Source organism: Anomaloglossus baeobatrachus, chromosome 5, assembly GCF_048569485.1.
Source record: "Anomaloglossus baeobatrachus isolate aAnoBae1 chromosome 5, aAnoBae1.hap1, whole genome shotgun sequence".
In the NCBI taxonomy this organism is placed as follows: Eukaryota; Metazoa; Chordata; class Amphibia; order Anura; family Aromobatidae; genus Anomaloglossus; species Anomaloglossus baeobatrachus.
The window spans coordinates 418,002,694-418,028,345 of NC_134357.1; the positions used below are offsets into that span (position 1 = coordinate 418,002,694).

General features: G+C 52.8%; 1 protein-coding gene across 2 annotated transcripts in view; it reads right to left on the bottom strand.

Annotated features, from left to right (window-relative positions):
* TLK2 (tousled like kinase 2) overlaps positions 1 to 25,652 on the bottom strand; it is a 197,334-nt gene that overhangs the window by 22,957 nt on the left and 148,725 nt on the right. For both annotated transcript variants that reach the window (XM_075350289.1, XM_075350288.1), the window contains exons 17-18: positions 745 to 914; positions 211 to 349 (exon numbers count right to left, since the gene is read on the bottom strand). In XM_075350289.1, coding sequence (XP_075206404.1) covers positions 211 to 349; positions 745 to 914 — 309 coding nt within the window. The remainder of the gene's footprint in view (positions 1 to 210; positions 350 to 744; positions 915 to 25,652) is intronic.

The following is a 25,652-nucleotide window of genomic DNA, read 5'->3' on the forward strand; positions in this document are numbered from 1 at the left end:
GTCCCGGAAAACGGCGCCACCCATCCGTCCGTTGTGCACTGGAGTGACCTTCTAGGCGAGTATTATAAAGTGTTTATGTTATACCCAGCGGTCTGGGCTCTTATATCCAGCATGTTAGAATGCTGTATTTAAGATCCCAGTGATGGTGACCGCAGCTTATATGCCAAAAAACTGGTTTAACTAATCAAGTTGATTATTATGAATACCTACCAGTATGTGCCAGCTCCTTGGGAAGTGAGCTCCATGCCATCCACAGAGTTATAGCTGTCATCATCCATTATTTTAGAAAGTCCAAAATCAGTGATTTTTATTTCTCCACAAGCAGTACCGTTAACCAATAGAATATTACCTAGAAAATGACAAAATAATGTTTTAGAAGGCAGCAAATGACATAATATACAGTTTCTCTGCTAGTCTATTTGTAATAGCACCTACTACAATGGAAGAGTATATTGGACTGGGTGCAACAAGACTAAATAAAACAACCTCAGAAAAAAAAATACATAGCAGATGCCGAACCAACACGAGAATGAAGCATCTGAATAATACAAAAGACAGAGTGCCCTGCATACTCCATGATTTATACAGTATTGTGAGCGTATGAATACTAAAAGTGAAAAGAGAACTAAGCAGCTTTCTAAGCAAAGAGTATACCAAAATATACAGTGGGAAAACAAGTCACAGTGAATAGAAAGGAATAACATGACAAACACCCAAACCCAATGCAAACCGCTGTATACTTGCCTGGCTTCAGGTCATAGTGAATGATTGGGGGTTTAATCTCATTCAAGTACTTGAGGGCATTTACTATCTGCATTATGATGGATCGAGCTTCCTTTTCGGACATAAGCTTGTGCTGCTTCAAGTAGAAGTCAAGGTCGTTGCCCTCGCAATACTCCAGCACTGTGCAGAACCTGTGATCGTACAGGAGAGAAAAGCTTTACTGCACAGTAAGCTAAGGCCATGTCGACTTTTTAATTACAATCGATTACTACAATTTCCAACCCTTAATAAAAGTCCATCATTGGAATTGTGTGAGTTTAACAGACATCATTTGTTCTGACTATAGTACTAAAAGAGAACCTGTTGTGTTCCCAAATGCTTTTAACATGAAGATAAGGGGTTAAACTTCAGGTTAAAAAAACGTTCAATAGCTGGCACTGAGCAGTGACTGAAGCGTGGCTGTGATTGAAATCCGTATGCTGACGGGAAGAATAAAGTTAATTTCCTACAAGTAGCCGGGCAGTTTATGAACGATTTAACATGCAGATTAACTCCATTTCTCTGATGCCTCATTGGGGAACACAGGACCATGGGTGTTACGCTGTCTATCCATAGGAGGACACTAAGTAGATGCAAAAGCATAGCTCCTCCTCTGCAGTATACACACCCTGGCCGGGCCAGGCAAGCCCAGTTTTAGCTTAGTGTCTGAAGGAGGCACTTCCTTTCAAGGTTTGTTATTTTTTTGAGGGCGACTGTTTCCTTTTGGGACCGATCTCCCACTACCATCAACGGGCGGGAACGTGAAGTGTTGCCTACACGTACCCCCTCCCGTGGACGCTGGATCCTGTGCTGGACGACGGGTTCCATAGACACCGATTTTCCAAAGCCCAGGGTAGAGGCCTGTGCCCTATAACCCAATCCTCAGCCCCTCTCTGCAGGCTCTGAGATGAAGATGGCACGGATTCCTCAGCCTCTGAGATGAAGATGGCACTAATTCCTCAGCCCCTCTCCGCAGGCTCTGAGATGAAGATGGCACTAATTCCTCAGCCCCTCTCTGCAGGCTCTGAGTTGAATATGGCACTAATTCCTCAGCCCCTCTCCGCAGGCTCTGAGATGAAGATGGCACTAATTCCTCAACCCCTCTCTGCAGGCTCTGAGATGAAGATGGCACTAATTCCTCAGCCCCTCTCCGCAGGCTCTGAGATGAAGATGGCACTAATTCCTCAACCCCTCTCTGCAGGCTCTGAGATGAAGATGGCACTAATTCCTCAGCCCCTCTCCGCAGGCTCTGACATGAAGATGGTACTAATTCCTCAGCCCCTCTCTGCAGGCTCTGAGATGAAGATGGCACTAATTCCTCAGCCCCTCTCTGCAGGCTCTGAGATGAAGATGGCACTAATTCCTCAGCCCCTCTCTGCAGGCTCGGAGTTGAATATGACACCCACACAGCAAGCTGGCTCTGCTATTTTCACTGCCTGGAAAGCAGTGTTTTAAAAGGTGAGATCCCCCCTGACTAGTTTCCCAGACAAAGGGAGAAAAGACGCTGCAGGGAAGGTTCCCAGGACATTTACAGTATTTATGTGCAAGGAGCAAGGATCCTGCACACACAGTGTTAATTTTCTCTAGCTTGCTGGCTGGAGGAGGGGGAAGTTTTGCTGTTTGCAGAAAGTCTTGCAGATAATTTCCCGGTGGCAGGGGGAGGACCCAGGGCTCAGGGACTCACGCTGTGTATTATCTGCTCTGTTTATTTGCTCCAGCAAAAGCCGGCTGATAAACTGTGCGCTGACTGTAGGGAGAGGGAGGAAAACTCAGAAGCTCCCTTCCCGCCATTTTTTACTACCCACAGCAGAGGGGGGGGGTCACACTGACTCATCTTCCCGCTCTTTTAGCGCTAAGCCCCACCCACCGCGGGCGCGATAAGCCCCCCCCCCAGGAAGCGTGCGAGATCTTCATACAGCTTAATCCTTCCTGAGGACAGGGCTATCGGCTGATTCTGGTAAGGTGCTTGCTATCAATTGTAGCTCTGCTGAGCATTGCTCCCCCTCCTGGCATACTCCTATTAGGAACATGCAAAAATCTAAGGGCACTAAGAGTACTAAGGCCCACATAGTCTATTACTCAGTCTGCACTGCCTGCCACGCTGTGCTACCACGTAAACACACCTCTTCTCTCTGAGTCCTGTGCCCCTATAGCCCCCCAAGACCCCCTGCCACCACCGCCGTAACAGTCAGCCCAGAGCCTAGGGCTCCCAGCCCACCGGAATGGGCACAGTTTCTGTCCCAATCCATAAAAAACTGTCACAGAACCTGGTGCTGGCTATGCAATGTCGTCCTCCACACCCTTCTGGGTCCCTGGACGGAACACAGCCTGAGGATACCCCTATGGAGGATCCTTCTGAGGTAATCCGGGCACATGCTTCACCGATTGCAGGGGCTCTCCCACACGCTCCACGGCTTCTGTAGAGCTGGAGGAGGGAGAATGCTGTTTGTACCAGGAGGATTCCTTGGTTTCATCACCCCCAGATGATCAAACTGCAATAGACTCCCTTATAGCCGCAATCAACCAAACTCTGCATGTGGAGGATCCCCCATCCACTACCACTGACCATGCGGTCTCCTTTAAGAGGGCAAGGAAACCCCAAAAGGTTTTCGCTGATCACCCAGAGTTTCAGGATATCCTCACAAAGCAAAGGGAGAAGCCTGACAGGCGCTTCGGTAACCGAAAACTCATGGAGTCTCGGTACCCTTTTGCCTCACCTGCCCCTAAGGGCTGGGCCGATCCGCCCTCGGTCGACCCCCCGGTCTCCCGCCTTACCACAAAGACGCTCCTGTCTTTACCCGATGGCTCCTCCATCAAGGACCCGACAGACAGGTGGAGCACCTCGCCCGCTCTGCTTTTGAGGCTGCGGGTTCCTCCCTCTCGCCCTCCTTTGCCGCTGTGTGGGTCGCAAAGGCGATCTCGGTCTGGGCAGAATCCCTTAACACTTCGCTTGAGGAATCCCAGTTCACTCAGACCTTCACAGAGGTAACAGCTCAAATGGCCGCTGCGGCGGAGTACCTCATCCAGGCCTCCATGGACGCTGCTACCTGCGCAGCGTTTGCCGCCTCAAATACCATAGCCAACCGTAGAGCTCTCTGGCTCCGACAATGGCGAGCGGACTCTGCCTTTAAGAAGTCTCTCACGGGCCTTCCTTTTTTTCCAGACCGATTGTTTGGCGAACGTCTGGACAAGCTCATTTCTGACGCCACCGGAGGAAAGAGTACCTCCCTCCCCCAGCTGAAGTCCAGGACGCCCTTCACCAGATGTCCACAGTCCTCGTTCCGCTCCTTTCGGAACTCATTTGGTTGGTCGACATTCCGTGCTGTCCCCGCTACCAGCCGCGGACTACGCAGGGACCGACCACCTCAGCTCTCCCCGAAACTCACTTCGTCATGGCAGCCTAGACCGAAACACTCCAGGTCTAGGGAGATTCGGCCACAACGTTTTCCCCCCTCATGACTCCTTCGGCGCCCCGGAAGACACACTCATTGTAGGAGGTCGACTGCGGCTCTTTCATCACATCTGGGTTGCCGCCTCAGACGACAAATGGGTGCGAGACCTTGTGTCTTCCGGTTACCACATAGAACCGACTCGGGGGTCGGGTCTGAAATTCTCTCTCTCAAACCCCCCAAAGACTCGAAAACGATAGGAAGCTTTTTTCTCAGCAATCCACTCGCTCCAAACAGCAGGAGTAATAATACCTGTCTCAGACGATGAGAAGTTCGGGGGTTTTTATTCCAACCTCTTTGTGATCCCCAAAAAGGATGGGTCAGTTCGACGCATCCTGGACCTCAAACACCTAAACAAACATGTGCACGTACGGAGATTCAGAATGGAGCCCCTAAGGTCCATTATGGCATCCATGGTCGAAGGGGAATTCCTCGCCTCCATAGACATCAAGGACGCGTACCTGCACATACCCATCGCCCCAGATCACCAAAAGTTCCTCCCATTTTCAATTCGTAGCTCTACCCTTCGGCCTTGCCACCGCACCAAGGGTCTTCACCAAAGTTATGGCGGCCGCCATGAGCGTCCTTCACGCCAGGGGATAGTCGTTCTCCCTTACTTGGACGACCTCCTCATCAAGGCCCCCTCCTTCCACGACTGCTCAACCAGCGTACAGATGACTGTGGACACCCTATCCCGCTTAGGGTGGCTAGTGAATCTGGACAAATCATCCCCGATCCCATCACGATCCATCACCTTCCTGGGCAGGTCCTTGGACACCCCGTCTGGGCTTGATCCTTCTCCCTCAGGACAAGGCGTTCACTCTTCAACGAGCGGTACGCTGCCTTCTACGTCCTCCGTGTCGCCCCATTCGATTCAGCATGAAAGTGCTCGGCAGGATGGTGGCGGGTATGGAAGCAGTACCCTTTGCTCAACTGCAACTTCGCCCACTGCAGCTAGCCCTTGTAGCGGCCTGGGACAAGAGCCCCTTCTCCCTGGACAGACATCTTCACCTGACGCCTTCAGTCAGGTACGCACTCCGCTGGTGGTTTCGGTCCTCATCCCTATCGAAGGGGAGATCTTTTCTCCCAGCGAACTGGCTGGTCCGGACCACGGACGCCAGCGTCCTAGGCTGGGGAGCAGTGTACCGGCACCACAAAGCTCAAGGACGTTGGACGTCACAGGAGTCTATCCTTCCCATCAACATCCTGGAACTCCACGCGATCTTCCTCGCGTTCAGCCCCCTGCTAGCTGGTCGTCAGATTCGAGTCCAATCGGACAATGCGACAGCTGTAGCCTATATCAATCGGCAGGGGGGCAGCCGCAGAAAAGCGGCTTATCTCGAGGCCCACAAGATCCTCAGCTGGGCCGAATCGACGGGATCAGTGATATCAGCGGTACACATACCGGGGGTAGAGAACTGGGCAGCAGACTTTGAGTCGCCAAGGCCTGGCTGCCGGAGAATGGTCCCTCCACCCAGATGTGTTTCTACACATCTGCACTTGCTGGGGCACACCAGACGTGGACCTAATGGCCTCAAGGTTGAATGCAAAGGTACCCGCGTTCATAGCCAGGTCACGCGACCCGCAGTCCATCGGCGCGGATGCTCTAGTCTGCTCCTGGCACCACTTCCGCCTGCCTTACAAATTTCCACCTCTACCCCTGCTGCCGTGAGTAATCAGAAAAATCAAAACAGAGGGAGTCCCGGTGATACTGATAGCACCGAACTGGCCCAGGCGCGCCTGGTACACCGAATTAGTACAAATGCTCACAGACGCACCGTGGTGCCTTCCAGACATCCAATGACTTGCTGACCCAAGGGCCCATTTCCCATCAGAAGGGCCCATTTCCCATCAGAACTCCAGAGCCCTGAAGCTGACGGCATGGCCATTGAGACCTGGGTTTTTAACAAGAGTGGGATTCTCCCCTGCGGTTATTTCCACCATGATCAGCGCCCGAAAGCCTGCTTCATCCCGCATTTACCATTGTACGTGGAAAATCTTCCTTTCATGGTGCAGGGAAACTAACGTCCAGCCTATGCCTCTGGCCATCCCCAGAATTCTCGATTTTCTACAATCTCCCTTGCAAGCGGGGTTGGCTCTCAGTTCCCTTAAAGGGCAGGTCTCAGCACTCTCAATCTTCTACCAATGCCGCCTGGCTCAAAAACCGCAAGTCAAGACCTTCCTCCAGGGCGTTTCCCATCTAGTTCCCCCGTACAAACGGCCGCTGGAACCATGGGACCTCAACCTCGTTCTGGACGGTCTCCAGAGGTCTCCTTTTGAACCTCTCAAGGAATCCTCCCTTGCTCTTCTGTCCTGGAAGGTAACATTCTTAGTGGCAATTACGTCCATCAGACGGGTTTCGGAGCTGGCAGCACTCTTGCCGCGAGCCTTTTCTGATCTTTCACCAGGACAAGGTGGTTCTGCGCCCTCTCCCGGATTTCCTTCCAAAGGTTGTTACCCCGTTTCATTTGAACGAGTACATTGTCCTGCCTTTCTTTTGTCCACATCCAGTTCATAGGGTGGAAAGGTCTCTGCATTCGTCAGACCTCGTCGGAGCTCTCAGATATTACATATCCAGGACAGCCCCCTTTAGGAAAACGGACTCTTTGTTCATCATTCCTGAGGGGCCTAAGAAGGGACAAGCAGCTTCAAAGGCGACGCTGGCTCGCTTGCAACTCAAGCCCATTCCTAGTGGGCTGCGGGCTCATTCCACGCGAGCAGTTGGCGCTTCGTGGACCATTCGGCATCAGGCTTCAGTGGAACAGGTGTGTAAAGCTGCGACCTGGTCTAGCCTACACACGTTTTCAAAGCATTACAGAGTCCATACCCAGGCTTCAACTGAGGAAAATCTGGGTAGGAAAACTCTGCAAACAGCAGTAGAGCACCTCTCTCAGTAGGCGCTCCAGGCTGTCCGGGACTGGTTCCTAGTCCTTGGGTTGTGTTGTCTTCTTTTATGTTTCCCACCCATGGACTGCTTTAGGACGTCCCATGGTCCTGTGTTCCCCAATGAGGCGTCAGAGAAAAACAGATTTTTGTGTACTCACCGTAAAATCGTTTTCTCTTAGCCATCATTGGGGGACACAGCACCCACCCTGTTGCACTGCGGGGCCTTGGTTCTCGCAGTACCTTATTTGGTTATGACTTTTTTCTCATGTTCCTCTGTTGAGGTAAGTTTTTAATGTTTTTTTCTCCTACTGCTTGTGTACTAAAACTGAGCTTGCCTGGTCCGGCCAGGGGGTGTATACTGCAGAGGAGGAGCTATGCTTTTGCATCTACTTAGTGTCCTCCTATGGATAGGCAGCATAACACCCATGGTCCTGTGTCCCCCAATGAAGAGAAAACGATTTTACGGTGAGTACACAAAAATCCGTTTATTGCAGGAGAACAGCAATTTGGGACATGACAGGTTTCATAACATGAAAACTAAATGTAGAGAAAGCTAGCAATGATCTAGCAATAGTCAAAGTATAAAAACAATAGCTTTAATTGAAAAGAAGGGAATTTTGTTTACTTACCGTAAATTCCTTTTCTTCTAGCTCCAATTGGGAGACCCAGACAATTGGGTGTATAGCTTATGCCTCCGGAGGCCACACAAAGTATTACACTAAAAGTGTAAAGCCCCTCCCCTTCAGCCTATACACCCCCCGTACTGCTACGGGCTCATCAGTTTTGGTGCAAAAGCCCGAAGGAGGAAAAAATTATAAACTGGTTTAAAGTAAATTCAATCCGAAGGAATATCGGAGAACTGAAACCATTTAATATGAACAACATGTGTTATACAAAAACAGGGGCGGGTGCTGGGTCTCCCAATTGGAGCTAGAAGAAAAGGAATTTACGGTAAGTAAACAAAATTCCCTTCTTTGTCGCTCCTTATTGGGAGACCCAGACAATTGGGACGTCCAAAAGCAGTCCCTGGGTGGGTAAATAATACCTCATAATAGAGCCGTAACGGCTCCGTCCTACAGGTGGGCAACTGCCGCCTGAAGGACTCGCCTACCTAGGCTGGCATCTGCCGAAGCATAGGTATGCACCTGATAGTGCTTCGTTAAAGTGTGCAGGCTCGATCAGGTAGCTGCCTGACACACCTGCTGAGCCGTAGCCTGGTGTCGCAAGGCCCAGGACGCTCCCACGGCCCTGGTAGAATGGGCCTTCAGTCCTGAGGGAACCGGAAGCCCCGAGGAACGGTAAGCTTCGAGAATTGGTTCCTTGATCCACCGAGCCAGGGTTGATTTGGAAGCTTGTGTCCCTTTACGCCGACCAGCGACAAGGACAAAGAGTGCATCCGAGCGGCGCAGGGGCGCCGTTCGAGAAATGTAGATCTTGGCGGACGTAGGTTTCCTAGCCCGTCTCATAGTGGCAATGACCTCTTGAGATAATCCTGAAGACGCTAGGATCCAGGACTCAATGGCCACACAGTCAGGTTGAGGGCCGCAGAATTCAGATGGAAAAACGGCCCTTGAGACAGCAAATCTGGTCGGTCTGGCAGTGCCCACGGTTGGCCGACCGTGAGATGCCACAGATCCGGGTACCACGACCTCCTCGGCCAGTCTGGAGCGACGAGGATGACGCGGCGGCAGTCGGCCCTGATCTTGCGTAACACTCTGGGCAACAGTGCCAGAGGAGGAAACACATAAGGAAGCCGAAACTGCGACCAATCCTGAACTAAGGCGTCTGCCGCCAGAGCTCTGTGATCTTGAGATCGAGCCATGAATGTTGGGACCTTGTTGTTGTGCCGTGACGCCATTAGGTCGACGTCCGGCATCCCCCAGCGGCAACAGATCTCCTGAAACACGTCCGGGTGAAGGGACCATTCCCCTGCGTCCATGCCCTGGCGACTGAGAAAGTCTGCTTCCCAGTTTTCTACGCCCGGGATGTGAACTGCGGATATGGTGGATGCTGTGGCTTCCACCCACAGCAGAACCTGCCGGACTTCCTGGAAGGCTTGCCGACTGCGTGTCCCACCTTGGTGGTTGATGTAAGCCACCGCTGTGTTGTCCGACTGAATTCAGATCTGCTTGCCTTCCAGCCACTGCTGGAACGCTTTTAGGGCAAGATACACTGCCCTGATCTCCAGAACATTGATCTGAAGTGAGGACTCTTGCTGAGTCCACGTACCCTGAGCCCTGTGGTGGAGAAAAAACTGCTCCCCACCCTGACAGACTCGCGTCCGTCGTGACCACCGCCCAGGATGGGGGTAGGAAGGATTTCCTTCGATAATGAAGTGGGAAGAAGCCACCACCGAAGGGAAGCTTTGGTTGCCTGAGAGAGGGAAACGTTCCTGTCTAGGGACGTCGGCATCCTGTCCCACTTGCGTAGGCTGTCCCATTGAAGTGGACGCAGGTGAAACTGCGCGAAAGGGACTGCTTCCATTGCTGCCACCATCTTCCCCAGGAAGTGCATGAGGCGCCTCAAGGGGTGTGACCGACCTTGAAGGAGAGATTGCACCCCTGTCTGTAGTGAACGCTGTTTGTCCAGCGGAAGCTTCACTATTGCTGGAAGAGTATGAAACTCCATGCCAAGATATGTCAGCGATTGGACCGGTGTCAGATTTGACTTTGGAAAATTGATGATCCACCCGAAACTCTGGAGAATCTCCAGAGTAACGTTGAGGCTGTGTTGGCATGCCTCTTGAGAGGGTGCCTTGACCAGCAGATCGTCTAAGTAAGGTATCACTGAGTGACCCTGAGAGTGGAGGACCGCAACTACTGTAGCCATGACCTTGGTGAAAACCCTTGGGGCTGTCGCCAGGCCGAACGGCAGTGCCGCGAACTGAAGGTGTTCGTCTCCTATGGCGAAGCGCAAGAAGCGCTGATGCTCTGGAGCAATTGGTACGTGGAGATAAGCATCCTTGATATCGATCGATGCTAGGAAATCTCCTTGGGACATTGAGGCGATGACGGAGCGGAGGGATTCCATCCGGAACCGCCTGGTCCTTACGTGTTTGTTGAGCAGTTTTAGGTCCAAAACAGGACGGAAGGACCCGTCCTTCTTTGGAACCACAAACAGGTTGGAGTAGAAACCGTGGCCCTGTTGCTGAAGAGGAACCGGGACCACCACTCCTTCTGCCTTCAGAATGCCCACCGCCTGCAGAAGAGCCTCGGCTCGCTCGGGAGGCGGAGATGTTCTGAAGAATCGAGACGGAGGACGAGAGCTGAACTCTATCCTGTAACCGTGAGACAAAATGTCTCTCACCCAACGGTCTTTTACTTGTGGCAGCCAGGTGTCGCAAAAGCGGGAGAGCCTGCCACCGACCGAGGATGCGGTGTGAGGCGGCCGTAAGTCATGAGGAAGCTGCCTTAGTAGCGGCACCTCCGGCGGTCTTTTTAGGGCGTGATTTAGACCGCCATGCGTCGGAGTTCCTCTGATCCTTCTGAGGCCTTTTGGACGAGGAGAATTGGGACCTGCCCGCACCCCGAAAGGACCGAAACCTCGACTGTCGCCTCCTCTGTTGGGGTATTTTTGGTTTGGCCTGGGGTAAGGATGTTTCCTTTCCCTTCGATTGTTTGATTTCATCCAATCTCTCACCAAACAAACGGTCGCCAGAAAATGGCAATCCAGTTAAGCACTTTTTGGAAGCCGAATCTGCCTTCCATTCCCGCAGCCACAAGGCCCTGCGTATTGCCACCGAATTGTCGGCTGCAACCGCCGTACGGCTCGCAGAGTCCAGGACAGCATTAATAGCGTAGGACGCAAATGCCGACGTTTGAGAGGTTATAGACGCCACCTGCGGCGCAGACGTACGTGTGAGTGCGTCAATTTGCGCCTGACCAGCTGAGATAGCTAGGAGTGCCCATACGGCTGCTAATGCTGGAGCAAAAGACGCGCCGATCGCTTCATAGATGGATTTCAACCAGAGCTCCATCTGTCTGTCAGTGGCATCCTTGAGTGAAGCTCCATCTTCCACTGCAACTATGGATCTAGCCGCAAGTCTGGAGATTGGAGGATCCACCTTGGGACACTGAGTCCAGCCCTTGACCACGTCAGGGGGGAAGGGGTAACGTGTATCCTTAAGGCGCTTGGAAAAACGCTTATCTGGACAAGCTCGGTGTTTCTGGACTGCCTCTCTGAAGTCAGAGTGGTCCAGAAACATACTCATTGTACGCTTGGGAAACCTGAAACGGAATTTCTCCTGCTGAGAGGCTGACTCCTCCATTGGAGGAGCTGAGGGAGAAATATCCAACATTTCATTGATGGACGCAATAAGATCATTCACTATGGCGTCCCCATCAGGAGTATCAAGGTTGAGAGCGGCTTCAGGATCAGAATCCTGATCAGCTACCTCCGCTTCATCATACAGAGAGTCCTCTCGCTGAGACCCTGAACATTGTGATGATGTCGAGGGGATATCATAGCGAGCTCGCTTAATCGGTCTGGGGCTGCGGTCCGTGTCAGAGACCTCACCCTGGGATCCATGAGACACCCCGGGAGGACATTGCTGTTCCAACTGAGGGGGACCAGGGGGCAATGATTCCACAGTGCCCCTGGCTTGAGATGCCGGCCTGGACTGCAAGGCTTCTAATATCTTAGCCATAGTCTCAGAAAGTCTTTCAGTAAAAACTGCAAACTCCGTCCCTGTCACCTGGACAGTGTTAACAGGTGGTTCTCCCTGGGCCGCCCTTAGCAGAGGCTCCGGCTGAGAAAGTGCCACAGGGGCCGAGCATTGCACACAATGAGGGTCAGTGGAACCTGCCGGCAGTATAGCCGTACATGCTGCACAGGCAGCATAGTAAGTCTGTGCTTTGGCACCCTTGCTATTTGTGGACGACATGCTGTTGTCTCCTCTGAGCAATACAGGAGGGTATATAGACAAAGAAGGGAATTTTGTTTACTTACCGTAAATTCCTTTTCTTCTAGCTCTAATTGGGAGACCCAGACAATTGGGTGTATAGCTACTGCCTCCGGAGGCCACACAAAGTATTACACTTAAAAGTGTAAGGCCCCTCCCCTACTGCCTATACACCCCCCGTGGGATCACGGGCTCCTCAGTTTTAGTGCAAAAGCAAGAAGGAGGAAAGCCAATAAACTGGTTTAAGCAAATTCAATCCGAAGGAATATCGGAGAACTGAAACCATTCAACATGAACAACATGTGTATACAAAAAAACAGGGGCGGGTGCTGGGTCTCCCAATTAGAGCTAGAAGAAAAGGAATTTACGGTAAGTAAACAAAATTCCCTTCTTCTTTGTCGCTCTATTGGGAGACCCAGACAATTGGGATGTCCAAAAGCAATCCCTGGGTGGGTAAAATAATACCTCGTGATAGGGCCATACAAACGGCCCTTTTTTACAGGTGGGCAATTGCCGCCTGAAGGACTTGTCTACCTAGGCTGGCGTCCGCCGAAGCATAGGTATGCACCTGATAATGCTTGGAAAAAGTGTGCAGACTCGACCAAGTAGCCGCCTGGCACACTTGCTGAGCCGTAGCCTGGTGCCGTAATGCCCAGGACGCACCCACGGCTCTGGTAGAATGGGCCTTCAGCCCTGAGGGAACCGGAAGCCCCGCAGAACGGTAGGCTTCAAGAATTGGTTCCTTGATCCACCGAGCCAGGGTGGATTTGGAAGCTTGCGATCCTTTACGCTGGCCGGCGACAAGGACAAAGAGTGCATCCGAACGGCGCAGAGGAGCCGTGCGGGAAATGTAGATTCTGAGTGCTCTCACCAGATCCAACAAATGCAAATCCTTTTCACATTGATGAACTGGACGAGGACACAAAGAAGGTAAGGAGATATCCTGATTGAGATGAAAGGGGGATACCACCTTAGGAAGAAACTCCGGAATCGGGCGCAGAACCACCTTGTCCTGGTGAAACACCAGGAAGGGGGATTTGCATGATAGTGCTGCTAGCTCGGACACTCTCCGAAGAGATGTGACCGCTACTAGAAAGGCCACTTTCTGTGAAAGGCGAGACAGGGAAACATCCCTCAAAGGCTCGAAAGGCGGCTTCTGGAGAGCAATTAGAACCCTGTTCAGATCCCAGGGCTATAACGGCCGCTTGTAAGGAGGGACGATATGACAAACCCCTTGCAGGAACGTGCGTACCTGAGGGAGTCGTGCTAGGCGCTTCTGAAAAAATACAGATAGCGCAGAGACTTGTCCCTTAAGGGAGCCGAGCGACAGACTTTTTTCCAACCCGGATTGCAGGAAGGAAAGAAAAGTAGGCAAAGCAAATGGCCAGGGAGAAACTTCCTGAGCAGAGCACCAAGCTAAGAATATCTTCCACGTCCTGTGGTAGATCTTAGCAGAGGTTAGTTTCCTAGCCTGTCTCATGGTGGCAATGACCTCTTGAGATAATCCTGTAGACGCTAGGATCCAGGACTCAATGGCCACACAGTCAGGCTCAGGGCCGCAGAATTCTGATGGAAAAACGGCCCTTGAGACAGCAAGTCTGGTCGGTCTGGTATTGCCCACGGTTGTCCTACCGTGAGATGCCACAGATCCGGGTACCACGACCTCCTTGGCCAGTCTGGAGCGACGAGGATGGCGCGGCGGCAGTCGGACCTGATCTTGCGTAGCACTCTGGGCAACAGCGCCAGAGGTGGGAACACATAAGGCAGCCGGAACTGCGACCAATCTTGGACTAAGGCGTCCGCCGCTAGAGCTCTGAGATCGTGAGATCGTGCCATGAAGGCCGGGACCTTGTTGTTGTGCCGGGACGCCATTAGGTCGACGTCCGGCCTCCCCCAGCGGCGACAGATTTCCAGAAACACGTCCGGGTGAAGAGACCATTCTCCTGCGTCCATCCCCTGGCGACTGAGGAAGTCTGCTTCTTAGTTTTCTACGCCCGGGATGTGAACTGCGGATATGGTGGATGCCGTGTCTTCCACCCACGTCAGAATCCGCCGGACTTCCTGGAAGGCTTGCCGACTGCGTGTCCCTCCTTGGTGGTTGATGTATGCCACCGCTGTGGAGTTGTCCGACTGAATTCGGATCTGCTTGCCTTCTAGCCACTGCTGGAAGGCTCGTAGGGCAAGATACACTGCTCTGATTTCCAGAACATTGATCTGAAGGGTGGACTCTTGCTGAGTCCACGTACCTTGAGCCCGGTGGTGGAGAAAAACTGCTCCCCACCCAGATAGACTCGCGTCCGTTGTGACCACCGCCCAGGATGGGGGTAGGAAGGACTTTCCTATGGATAGTGAGGAGGGAAGAAGCCACCACTGAAGAGAATCCTTGGCCGCCTGAGAAAGGGAGACGTTCCTGTCTAGGGACGTCGACTTCCCGTCCCATTGGCGGAGAATGTCCCATTGTAGTGGACGCAGATGAAACTGCGCAAAAGGGACTGCCTCCATTGCTGCTACCATCTTCCCTAAGAAGTGCATGAGGCGTCTCAAGGGGTGCGACTGGCCCTGAAGGAGAGATTGCACCCCTGTCTGTAGTGAACGCTGTTTGTCCAGCGGAAGCATCACTATCGCTGATAGAGTATGAAACTCCATGCCAAGGTATGTTATCGATTGGGTTGGGGTCAGATTTGACTTTGAAAAGTCGATGATCCACCCGAAACTCTGGAGAGTCTCCAGCGCAACGTTCAGACTGTGTTGGCATGCCTCTTGAGAGGGTGCCTTGACAAGTAGATCGTCCAAGTAAGGGATCACAGAGTGACCCTGAGAGTGCAGGACTGCTACTACTGCTGCCATGACCTTGGTGAAGACCCTTGGGGCTGTCGCCAGACCGAAAGGCAGGGCTACGAACTGAAGGTGTTCGTCTCCTATAACGAAGCGTAGAAAACGCTGGTGCTCTGGAGCAATCGGCACGTGGAGATAAGCATCCTTGATGTCTATTGATGCTAGGAAGAAGGGAATTTTGTTTACTTACCGTAAATTCCTTTTCTTCTAGCTCCAATTGGGAGACCCAGACAATTGGGTGTATAGCTACTGCCTCCGGAGGCCACACAAAGTATTACACTTAAAAGTGTAAGGCCCCTCCCCTTCTGCCTATACACCCCCCGTGGGATCACGGGTTCCTCAGTTTTAGTGCCAAAGCAAGAAGGAGGAAAGCCAATAACTGGTTTAAGAACAAATTCAATCCGAAGGAACATCGGAGAACCGAAACCATTCAACATGAACAACATGTGTACCCGAACAAACAAAAATCCCTAAGCAAACAGGGCGGGTGCTGGGTCTCCCAATTGGAGCTAGAAGAAAAGGAATTTACGGTAAGTAAACAAAATTCCCTTCTTCTTTGTCGCTCCTAATTGGGAGACCCAGACAATTGGGACGTCCAAAAGCAGTCCCTGGGTGGGTATAATAACCCCTCGTGATAGGACCGTAAAAACAGCCCTACCCTACAGGTGGGCCGTCGCCGCCTGAAGGACTTGTCTACCTAGGCTGGCGTCCGCCGAAACGTAGGTATGCACTTGATAGTGTTTGGTAAAAGTGTGCAGACTCGACCAGGTAGCCGCCTGGCACACCTGCTGAGCCGTAGCCTGGTGTCGTAATGCCCAGGACGCACCCACGGCTCTGGTAGAATGGGCCTTCAGCCCTGAGGGAACCGGAAGCCCAGCAGAACGGTAGGCTTCAAGAATTGGTTCCTTGATCCACCGAGCTAGGGTGGATTTGGAAGCTTGCGACCCTTTGCGCTGACCAGCGACAAGGACAAAGAGTGCATCCGAGCGGCGCAGGGGCGCCGTGCGGGAAATGTAGATCCTGAGTGCTCTCACGAGATCCAACAAATGCAAATCCTTTTCAATTGATGAACTGGATGAGGGCACAAGGAAGGCAAGGAGATATCCTGATTAAGATGAAACGGGGATACCACCTTAGGGAGAAACTCCGGAATAGGGCGCAAAACCACCTTGTCCTGGTGAATCACCAGGAAGGGAGATTTGCATGACAGCGCTGCTAGCTCGGACACTCTCCGGAGAGACGTGACCGCTACTAGAAAGGCCACTTTCTGTGAAAGGCGAGAAAGGGGAAACATCCCTCATAGGCTCGAAAGGCGGCTTCTGAAGAACAATTAGAACCCTGTTCCGATCCCAGGGCTCTAACGGCCGCTTGTAAGGAGGGACGATATGACAGACCCCTTGCAGGAACGTGCGTACCTGAGGAAGTCGTGCTGGGCGCTTCTGAAAAAATACAGATAGCGCTGAGACTTGCCCCTTGAGGGAGCTGAGCGACAAACCTTTTTCCAACCCGGATTGCAGGAAGGAAAGAAAAGTAGGCAAACTAAATAGCCAGGGAGAGACTCCCTGAGCAGAGCACCAAGACAAGAATATTTTCCACGTCCTGTGGTATATCTTGGCGCAGGTAGGTTCTCAGGCCTGTCTCATGGTGGCCATGACCTCTTGAGACAATCCTGAACCCGCTAGGATCCAGGACTCAATGGCCATACAGTCAGGTTCAGGGCCGCAGAATTCTGATGGAAAAAACGTCCCTTGAGACAGCAAGTCTGGTCGGTCTGGTAGTGCCCACGGTTGGCCTACCGCGAGGTGCCACAGATCCGGGTACCACGACCTCCTTGGCCAGTCTGGAGCGACGAGGATGGTGCGGCGGCAGTCGGACCTGATCTTGCGCAGCACTCTGGGCAACAGAGCCAGAGGTGGAAACACATAAGGAAGCCGGAACTGCGACCAATCTTGAACTAAGGCATCTGCCGCCAGAGCTCGGTGATCGTGAGACCGTGCCATGAAAACTGGGACCTTGTTGTTGTGCCGGGACGCCATTAGGTCGACGTCCGGCATCTCCCAGCGGCGACAGATCTCTTAAAACACGTCCGTGTGAAGAGACCATTCCCCTGCGTCCATACCCTGGCGACTGAGGAAGTCTGCTTCCCAGTTGTCCACGCCTGGGATGTGAACTGCGGATATGGTGGAGGCCGTGGCTTCCACCCACGTCAGAATCCGCCTGACTTCCTGGAAGGCTTGCCGACTGAGAGTTCCTCCTTGGTGGTTGATGTATGCCACCGCTGTGGAGTTGTCCGACTGAATACGGATCTGCTTGCCTTCCAGCCACTGCTGGAAGGCTGGTAGGGCAAGATACACTGCTCTGATCTCCAGAACGTTGATCTGAAGAGTGGACTCTTGCTGAGTACACATACCTTGAGCCCTGTGGTGGAGAAAGACTGCTCCCCACCCTGACAGACTCGCATCTGTCGTCACTACCGCTCAGGATGGAGGTAGGAAGGATTTCCCTTTCGACAATGAGGTGGGAAGCAGCCACCATCGAAGAGAATCCTTGGCCGCCTGAGAGAGAGAGACGTTGCTGTCGAGGGACGTCGACCTCCCGTCCCATTGGCGGAGAATGTCCCATTGTAGTGGACGCAGATGAAACTGCGCGAAAGGGACTGCCTCTATTGCTGCCACCATCTTCCCTAGGAAGTGCATGAGGCGTCTCAAGGGGTGTGACTGACCTTGAAGGAGAGATTGCACCCCTGTCTGCAATGGACGCTATTTGACAAGCGGAAGCTTCACTACCGCTGAGAGAGTATGAAACTCCATGCCAAGATATGTTATCGACTGGGTCGGGGTTAGATTCGACTTGGAAAGTTGATGATCCACCCGAAACCCTGGAGGGTCTCCAGCGCCACGTTCAGGCTGTGTTGGCATGCCTCTTGAGAAGGCGCCTTGACCAGCAGATCGTCTAAGTAAGGGATCACGGAGTGTCCCTGAGAGTGTAGGACTGCAACTACAGCTGCCATGACTTTGGTGAAGACCCGTGGGGCTGTCGCCAGACGAAAAGGCAGGGCTACGAACTGAAGGTGTTCGTCTCCTATAACGAAGCGTAGAAAACGCTGATGCTCTGGAGCAATCGGTACGTGGAGATAAGCATCCTTGATGTCTATTGATGCTAGGAAATCTCCTTGAGACATTGCGGCGATGACGGATCGGAGGGATTCCATCCGGAACCGTCTGGTTCTCACGTCGATGTTGAGAAGTTTTAGGTCCAGAACGGGACGGAAAGACCTGTCCTTTTTTGGTACCACAAACAAATTGGAGTAAAAACCGTGACCTTGCTCTTGAAGAGGAACAGGGATCACCACTCCTTCCGCCTTTAGAGTGCATACCGCCTGTAGGAGCGCATCGGCTCGGTCGGGAGGCGGAGACGTTCTGAAGAATCGAGTTGGAGGACGAGAACTGAACTCTATCCTGTACCCGTGAGACAGAATGTCTCGCACCCAACGGTCTCAGACCTGTGGCAGCCAAATGTCGCCAAAGCGGGAGAGCCTGCCACCGACCGAGGATGCGGAGGGAGGAGGCCGGAAGTCATGAGGAAGCCGCCTTGGTAGCGGGTCTTCCGGCTGTCTTTTTTGGGCGTGACTGAGCCCGCCAAGAATCTGAACTCCTCTGATCCCTTTGAGTCCTTTTGGACGAGGAGAATTGGGACCTGCCCGAACCTCGAAAGGACCAAAACCCCGACTGTCCCCTCCTCTGTTGGGGTTTGTTTTGTCTGGGCTGAGGTAAGGATGAATCCTGACCCTTGGACTGTTTAATGATTTCATCCAAGCGCTCGCCAAACAGCCGGTCACCAGAAAAACTGGTTAAACATTTTTAGGAAGCAGAATCTGCTTTCCATTCCCTTAACCACAAGGCTCTGCGTAAAACCACGGAGTAGGCAGATGCCACTGCCGTACGGCTCGTAGAGTCCAGGACAGCATTAATCGCGTAAGACGCAAATGCAGACATTTGAGAGGTTAAGGGTGCCACCTGCGGAACAGATGTACGTGTGACCGTGTCAATCTGTGCAAGACCAGCTGAAATAGCTTGGAGTGCCCATACGGCTGCGAATGCAGGAGCAAACGACGCGCCGATAGCCTCATAGATGGATTTCAACCAGAGCTCCATCTGTCTGTCAGTGGCATCTTTTAGTGCAGCCCCATCCTCCATTGCAACTATGGATCTAGCCGTAAGCCTGGAGATAGGGGGATCCACCTTGGGACACTGGGTCCAGCTCTTGACCACGTCAGGAGGAAAGGGATAACGTGTATCCTTAAGCCGATTGGAGAAACACTTATCTGGATAAGCGTGGTGTTTCTGGACTGACTCTCTAAAGTCAGAATGGTCCAGAAAAGTACTTAATTTCCGCTTGGGAAATCTGAAATGGAATTTCTCCTGCTGTGAAGCTGACTCCTCCACTTGAGGAGCTGGGGGAGAAATATCCAACACTTTATTGATGGACGCGATAGATTGTTCACTATGGCGTCACCATCAGGAGTATCTAGATTGAGAGCGGTCTCAGGGTCAGAATCCTGATCAGCTATTTCCGTCTCATCACACAGAGAATCCTCCTGCTGAGAGCCTGACCAGTGAGATGATGTAGAGGGCCGCTCATAGCGAGCCCTCTTAGGCTGTCTGGGACTGTCGTCCGTGTCAGAGCCATCACCCTGGGATGCGTGGGACACCCCCGGAGCTATTCCAACTGAGGGGGGCCAGGGAGCAATGAATCAACAGCGCCCATGTCTGAGTTACTGGTCTAGACTGCAAAGTTTCTAGAATCTGAGGCATAGTCACAGATAATCTATCCGCAAAAATTGCAAACTCTGTCCCCGTCACCTGGACAGTATTCACAGGTGGATCTCTCTGGGACACCTCCAGCAGAGGCCCTGGCCGAGCAGGGAGCACAGGGACCGAACACTGCACACAATGGGGGTCAGTGGAACCTGCCTGTAGAACAGCCGCACAAGCGGTGCAAGCAGCATAGAAAGCCTGTGCCTTGGCACCCCTGTTTTTTGCGGACGACATGCTATATTCTCCTCCAGGAGGGTATATAGCCAAGAATCACCAGCGACTTAGTGCAATGTATAGCATGCATGCATAAAAATACAAATGAACACTTTCACTAGTGGGGTCAGCACCGGAGGGTGCCGCTTACCGCCCGCTAAGAGCGGGTGTGTAGTCGCCAGAATCCCGTGCCTGGGTGTCCCAGAACTTGTCTCCCCTTTCCAGCTCAGCCTGCACATCAGGAATGGCTGCCGGCGTTCTGTGAAGAGGGGCGTACCGTGGGCGTGCCTCAGACAAAGTGCGGGAAACTGGCTTCCCACTGTGCTCAATGTGAGGGCTGGAGTATGTAAAGCAGATTCCAGCCCTCGGCGCTGACTTTCTGTATAGCGTCCCGCCCTTCCCCTGACTGGCAGGCCTGGGGGCGGGAACGAAACGGAACTAGGCCGCAAAAGCCGGGGACTCTAGTAAAAAGCGCGGCCGACAAATCTGCACGGCCAGCGCGGAAGTCCCCGGCGCACCACAAGTCCCAGCCGCGTCACAGTAAAAACTGTCAGCAGGGGCCGGCGCGGCAGTTCCCCACACACTAACTCCCTTAGCAAGCTGTGGAAGTGTGGCACAAGCGCAGCAGCGCTATTGTCCCCGGCGCACTAACACACCCAGCAATGCTGCAGTGTGTGCGCGGTCTGTACGGGGACACAGAGTACCTTGGCGTAGCAGGGCCCTGTCCCTGACGAAACTCCGGTCCATATCCAGCAGATTCCCCAGGGGCTGTGGACGGAGCACGGTCTCTGTGCCTGGAGACCGGTAAATCCCACTTCACCCAGAGCCCAAAGGGGGATGGGGAAGGATGCAGCATGTGGGCTCCAGCCTCTGTACCCGCAATGGGTACCTCAACCTTAACAAACACCGCCGACACAAAGTGGGGTGAGAAGGGAGCATGCTGGGGGCCCAAGTATGGGCTCTCTTTTCTTCCAACCGACATAGTCAGCAGCTGCTGCTGACTAAAACAGTGGAGCTATGCGTGGATGTCTGACCTCCTTCGCACAAAGCTTGAAAACTGAGGAACCCGTGATCCCACGGGGGGTGTATAGGCAGAAGGGGAGGGGCCTTACACTTTTAAGTGTAATGCTTTGTGTGGCCTCCGGAGGCAGTAGCTATACACCCAATTGTCTGGGTCTCCCAATTAGGAGCGACAAAGAAATCTCCTTGAGACATTGAGGCGATGACGGAGCGGAGGGATTCCATCCGGAACCGCCTGGTTTTCACGTGCTTGTTGAGCAGTTTTAGGTCCAGAACGGGAAGGAAGGATCCGTCCTTTTTTGGCACCACAAACAAATTGGAGTAAAAACCGTGACCTTGCTCCTGAAGAGGAACAGGGATCACCACTCCTTCTGCCTTCAAAGAGCACACCGCCGGCAGAAGAGCCTCGGCTCGGCCGGGAGGCGGAGAAGTTCTGAAGAATCGAGTTGGAGGACGAGAACTGAACTCTATCCTGTACCCGTGAGACAGAATGTCTCTCACCCAACGGTCTTTGACATGTGGCAGCCAAATGTCGCCAAAGCGGGAGAGCCTGCCACCGACCGAGGATGCGGAGAGAGGAGGCCGAGAGTCATGAGGAAGCCGCCTTGGTAGCGGTTCCTCCGGCTGCTTTCTTTGGGCGTGACTGAGCCCGCCAAGAATCTGAGCTCCTCTGATCCTTTTGAGTCCTTTTGGACGAGGAGAATTGGGACCTGCCGGAGCCTCGAAAGGACCGAAACATGGACTGTCCCCTCCTCTGTTGGGGTTTATTTGGTCTGGGCTGAGGTAAGGAAGAATCCTTACCCTTGGACTGTTTAATGATTTCATCCAATCTCTCACCAAACAGTCTGTCACCAGAAAATGGTAAACTGGTTAAGCACTTCTTGGAAGCAGAATCTGCCTTCCATTCCCTTAACCACAAGGCCCTGCGTAAAACTACGGAGTTGGCGGACGCCACTGCCGTACGGCTCGTAGAGTCCAGAACAGCATTAATAGCGTAAGACGCAAATGCAGACATTTGAGAAGTTAAGGACGCTACTTGCGGAACAGATGTACGTGTGACAGTGTCAATCTGTGCCAGACCAGCTGAAATAGCTTGGAGTGCCCATATAGCTGCGAATGCTGGAGCAAACGACGCGCCGATAGCTTCATAGATGGATTTCAACCAGAGTTCCATCTGTCTGTCAGTGGCATCTTTAAGTGAAGCCCCATCTTCCACTGCAACTATGGATCTAGCCGCAAGCCTGGAGATTGGGGGATCCACCTTTGGACACTGGGTCCAGCTCTTGACCACGTCCGGGGGAAAGGGATAACGTGTATCCTTGAGACGTTTGGAGAAACGCTTATCTGGATAAGCGTGGTGTTTCTGGACTGACTCTCTAAAGTCAGAGTGGTCCAGAAAAGTACTCAATTTACGCTTGGGATACCTGAAATGGAATTTCTCCTGCTGTGAAGCTGACTCCTCCACTGGAGGAGCTGGGGAAGAAATATCCAACATTTTATTAATGGACGCTATGAGATCATTCACTATTGCGTCCCCATCAGGTGTATCCAGATTGAGAGCGGTCTCAGGATCAGAATCCTGATCAGCTACCTCCGCCTCATCATACAGAGAGTCCTGCTGGGACCCTGACCAGTGTGATGAAGTCGAGGGCCGCTCATAGCGAGCTCGTTTAGGCTGTCTGGGACTGTCGTCCGTGTCAGAGCCATCACCCTGGGATGCAAGTGACACCCCCGGATCCCGGAGCTGTTCCAACTGAGGGAGACCAGGGAGCAATGAGTTAACAGTGCCCATGGCCTGAGTTACTGGTCTAGACTGCAATGTTTCAAGAATTTTAGTCATAGTCACAGACAATCTGTCAGCAAAAACTGCAAACTCCGTCCCTGTTACCTGGACAGTATTCACAGGAGGTTCTACCTGGGTCACCTCCAGCAAAGGCCCCGGCCGAGCAAGTGCCACAGGGGCCGAGCACTGCACACAGTGGGGGTCAGTGGAACCTGCTGGTAGAACAGCCCCACATGCGGTACAAGCAGCATAGAAAGCCTGTGCCTTGGCACCTTTGCTTTTTGCGGTCAACATGCTGTTGTGTCCTCTGAGTAATCTAGGAGGGTATATAGGAGAGAATCACCGCGACCGTACAGTGCAATGTATAGCTGCAAGCATAAAATACAAATATACACTTCGGCACCAGTGGGGGTCAGCCCTTGAGGGCAGCTTACCGCCCGCTGAAAAGCGGGTGTGTGGGCACCAGAATCCCGTGTCTGGGTCTCCCAGTCTCCTCTCTCCAGCTCAGACTGCACACAGGAATGGCTGCCGGCGTCCTGTGAAGAGGGGCGGACCGTGGGCGTGCCTCAAACAAAGTGCGGGAAACTGGCGTCCCACTGTGGCCAGTGTGAGGGCTGGAGTATGTAAAGTAGACTCCAGCCCTCTGCGCTGACATTCTGCACAGCGTCCCGCCCTTCCCCTGACTGGCAGGCCTGGGGGCGGGAACGAAACGAAACTAGGCCGCAAAAAGCCGGGGACTCGAGTAATAAGCGCGGCCGTCATATATGCACGGCCAGCGCGGAAGTCCCCGGCGCACCACAAGTCCCAGCCGCGCCGCAGCGAAAAAACTAACAACAGCGGCCGGCGTGGCAGTTTCAAATTCATGTCCCCTCTCAGCAAAGCTGTAGATAGGAATGGCACCAGCGCGCAGCGCTGTTGTCCCCGGCGCACTAACACACCCAGCAATGCTGCGGTGTGCGCGCGATATGTACGGGGACACAGAGTACCTTGACGTAGCAGGGCCTGTCCCTGACGATACTCAGCTCCATTCCAGCAGATTCTCCAGGGGCTGTGGATGGAGCACGGTCTCAGTGCCTGGAGACCGGTAAAATCCCACTTCACCCAGAGCCCGAAGGGGGATGGGGAAGGAAGCAGCATGTGGGCTCCAGCCTCCGTACCCGCAATGGGTACCTCAACCTTAACAAACACCGCCGACAAAAAGTGGGGTGAGAAGGGAGCATGCTGGGGGCCCTAGTATGGGCCCTCTTTTCTTCCATCCAACATAGTCAGCAGCTGCTGCTGACTAAACAGTGGAGCTATGCGTGTATGTGTGCCTCCTTCGCACAAAGCATGAAAACTGAGGAGCCCGTGATCCCACGGGGGGTGTATAGGCAGTAGGGGAGGGGCCTTACACTTTTAAGTGTAATACTTTGTGTGGCCTCCGGAGGCAGTAGCTATACACCCAATTGTCTGGGTCTCCCAATAGAGCGACAAAGAAAATCAACAGTGCACCATACAGTGTAAAGTATAGTCTATAATCATGTAATCTATAAGTACACTTCTGCACTAGTGGGGCCAGCACCACAGGTGCTGCTTACCGCCTTCGCAAAGCGGTTGTGTGGGCACCAGAAATCCTGCCTGGGTCTCCCTGAGCTTGTCTCTCCTCTCCAGCGTTAGCAGAGCTGACAGGAATGGCTGCCGGCGTCCTGAGGAGAGGAGGGAGCCGTGGGCGTGACCCAGAAAAGTGCGGGAACTGGTGCCCCACTGTGCAGAGTGAGGGGGGTGGAGTATGCAAAGCATGCTCCAGCCCTCAGTGCTGCCGTCCTGTACAGCGTCCCGCCCTTCCCCTGACTGGCAGGGCTGGGGGCGGGAAGAAAACGAGACTAGGCCGCAAAAGCCGGGGACTCGAGTTATAAGCGCGGCCGCCGTATAAGCGCGGTCGGCGCGGAAGTCCCCGGCGCACTAACAGTCCCAGCCGCGCCGTAGTGATAACCATGGCAGCGGCGGTCAGCGCGGCAGTCCCCCTACGCGACGCTGAAGTGTGTAATGGCACAAACGCAGTCAGCGCTGCTGTCCCCGGTGCACTAGCACACCCAGCAATGCTGGAGTGTTGCTGTGCGCGGTCCCCACGGGGACACAGAGTACCTCAAAGTAGCAGGGCCATGTCCCTGAACGATACTCGGCTCCTATCCAGCATGGTCCTCAGGAGCTGTGGATGGAGCACGGTCTCCTGTGCCTGGAGACCGAAAAGATCCCACTTCACCCAGAGCCCTAATTGAGGGATGGGGAAGGAAAGCAGCATGTGGGCTCCAGCCTCCGTACCCGCAATGGATACCTCAACCTTAACAACACCGCCGACAAGAGTGGGGTGAGAAGGGAGCATGCTGGGGGCCCTGTTATGGGCCCTCTTTTCTTCCATCCGACATAGTCAGCAGCTGCTGCTGACTAAGCTGTGGAGCTATGCGTGCATGTCTGACCTCCTTCGCACAAAGCATAAAAACTGATGAGCCCGTAGCAGTACGGGGGGTGTATAGGCTGAAGGGGAGGGGCTTTACACTTTTAGTGTAATACTTTGTGTGGCCTCCGGAGGCATAAGCTATACACCCAATTGTCTGGGTCTCCCAATAAGGAGCGACAAAGAAATCCATCTACTAAGTAATAAAATCTCTGTGGGCTATTTTTTTATACTTAATATCACTTATATTATCTTTGGATCTTTGCTACCTTTCTTAACCCCTTCACAACCAGACAATTTTGCGCTTTCCGGTTTTTTTTTCCGCCATTCTTCCGAAATATGTAACTTTATTTTTCAGTAAATATGGTCATGTAAGGGCTCATTTTTTACGGGACTAGCTGTACTTTTAAATGAAACCATGAGTTTTACCATATAGTGTACTGGAAAACGGCAATAAAAAAAAAAAAAAAAATTCAAAATGCGGAAAAATTGCAAAAAAAAAAGTGCTATACCACTAATGTTTTTGAGATATTATATTCACAGTGTTAACTAT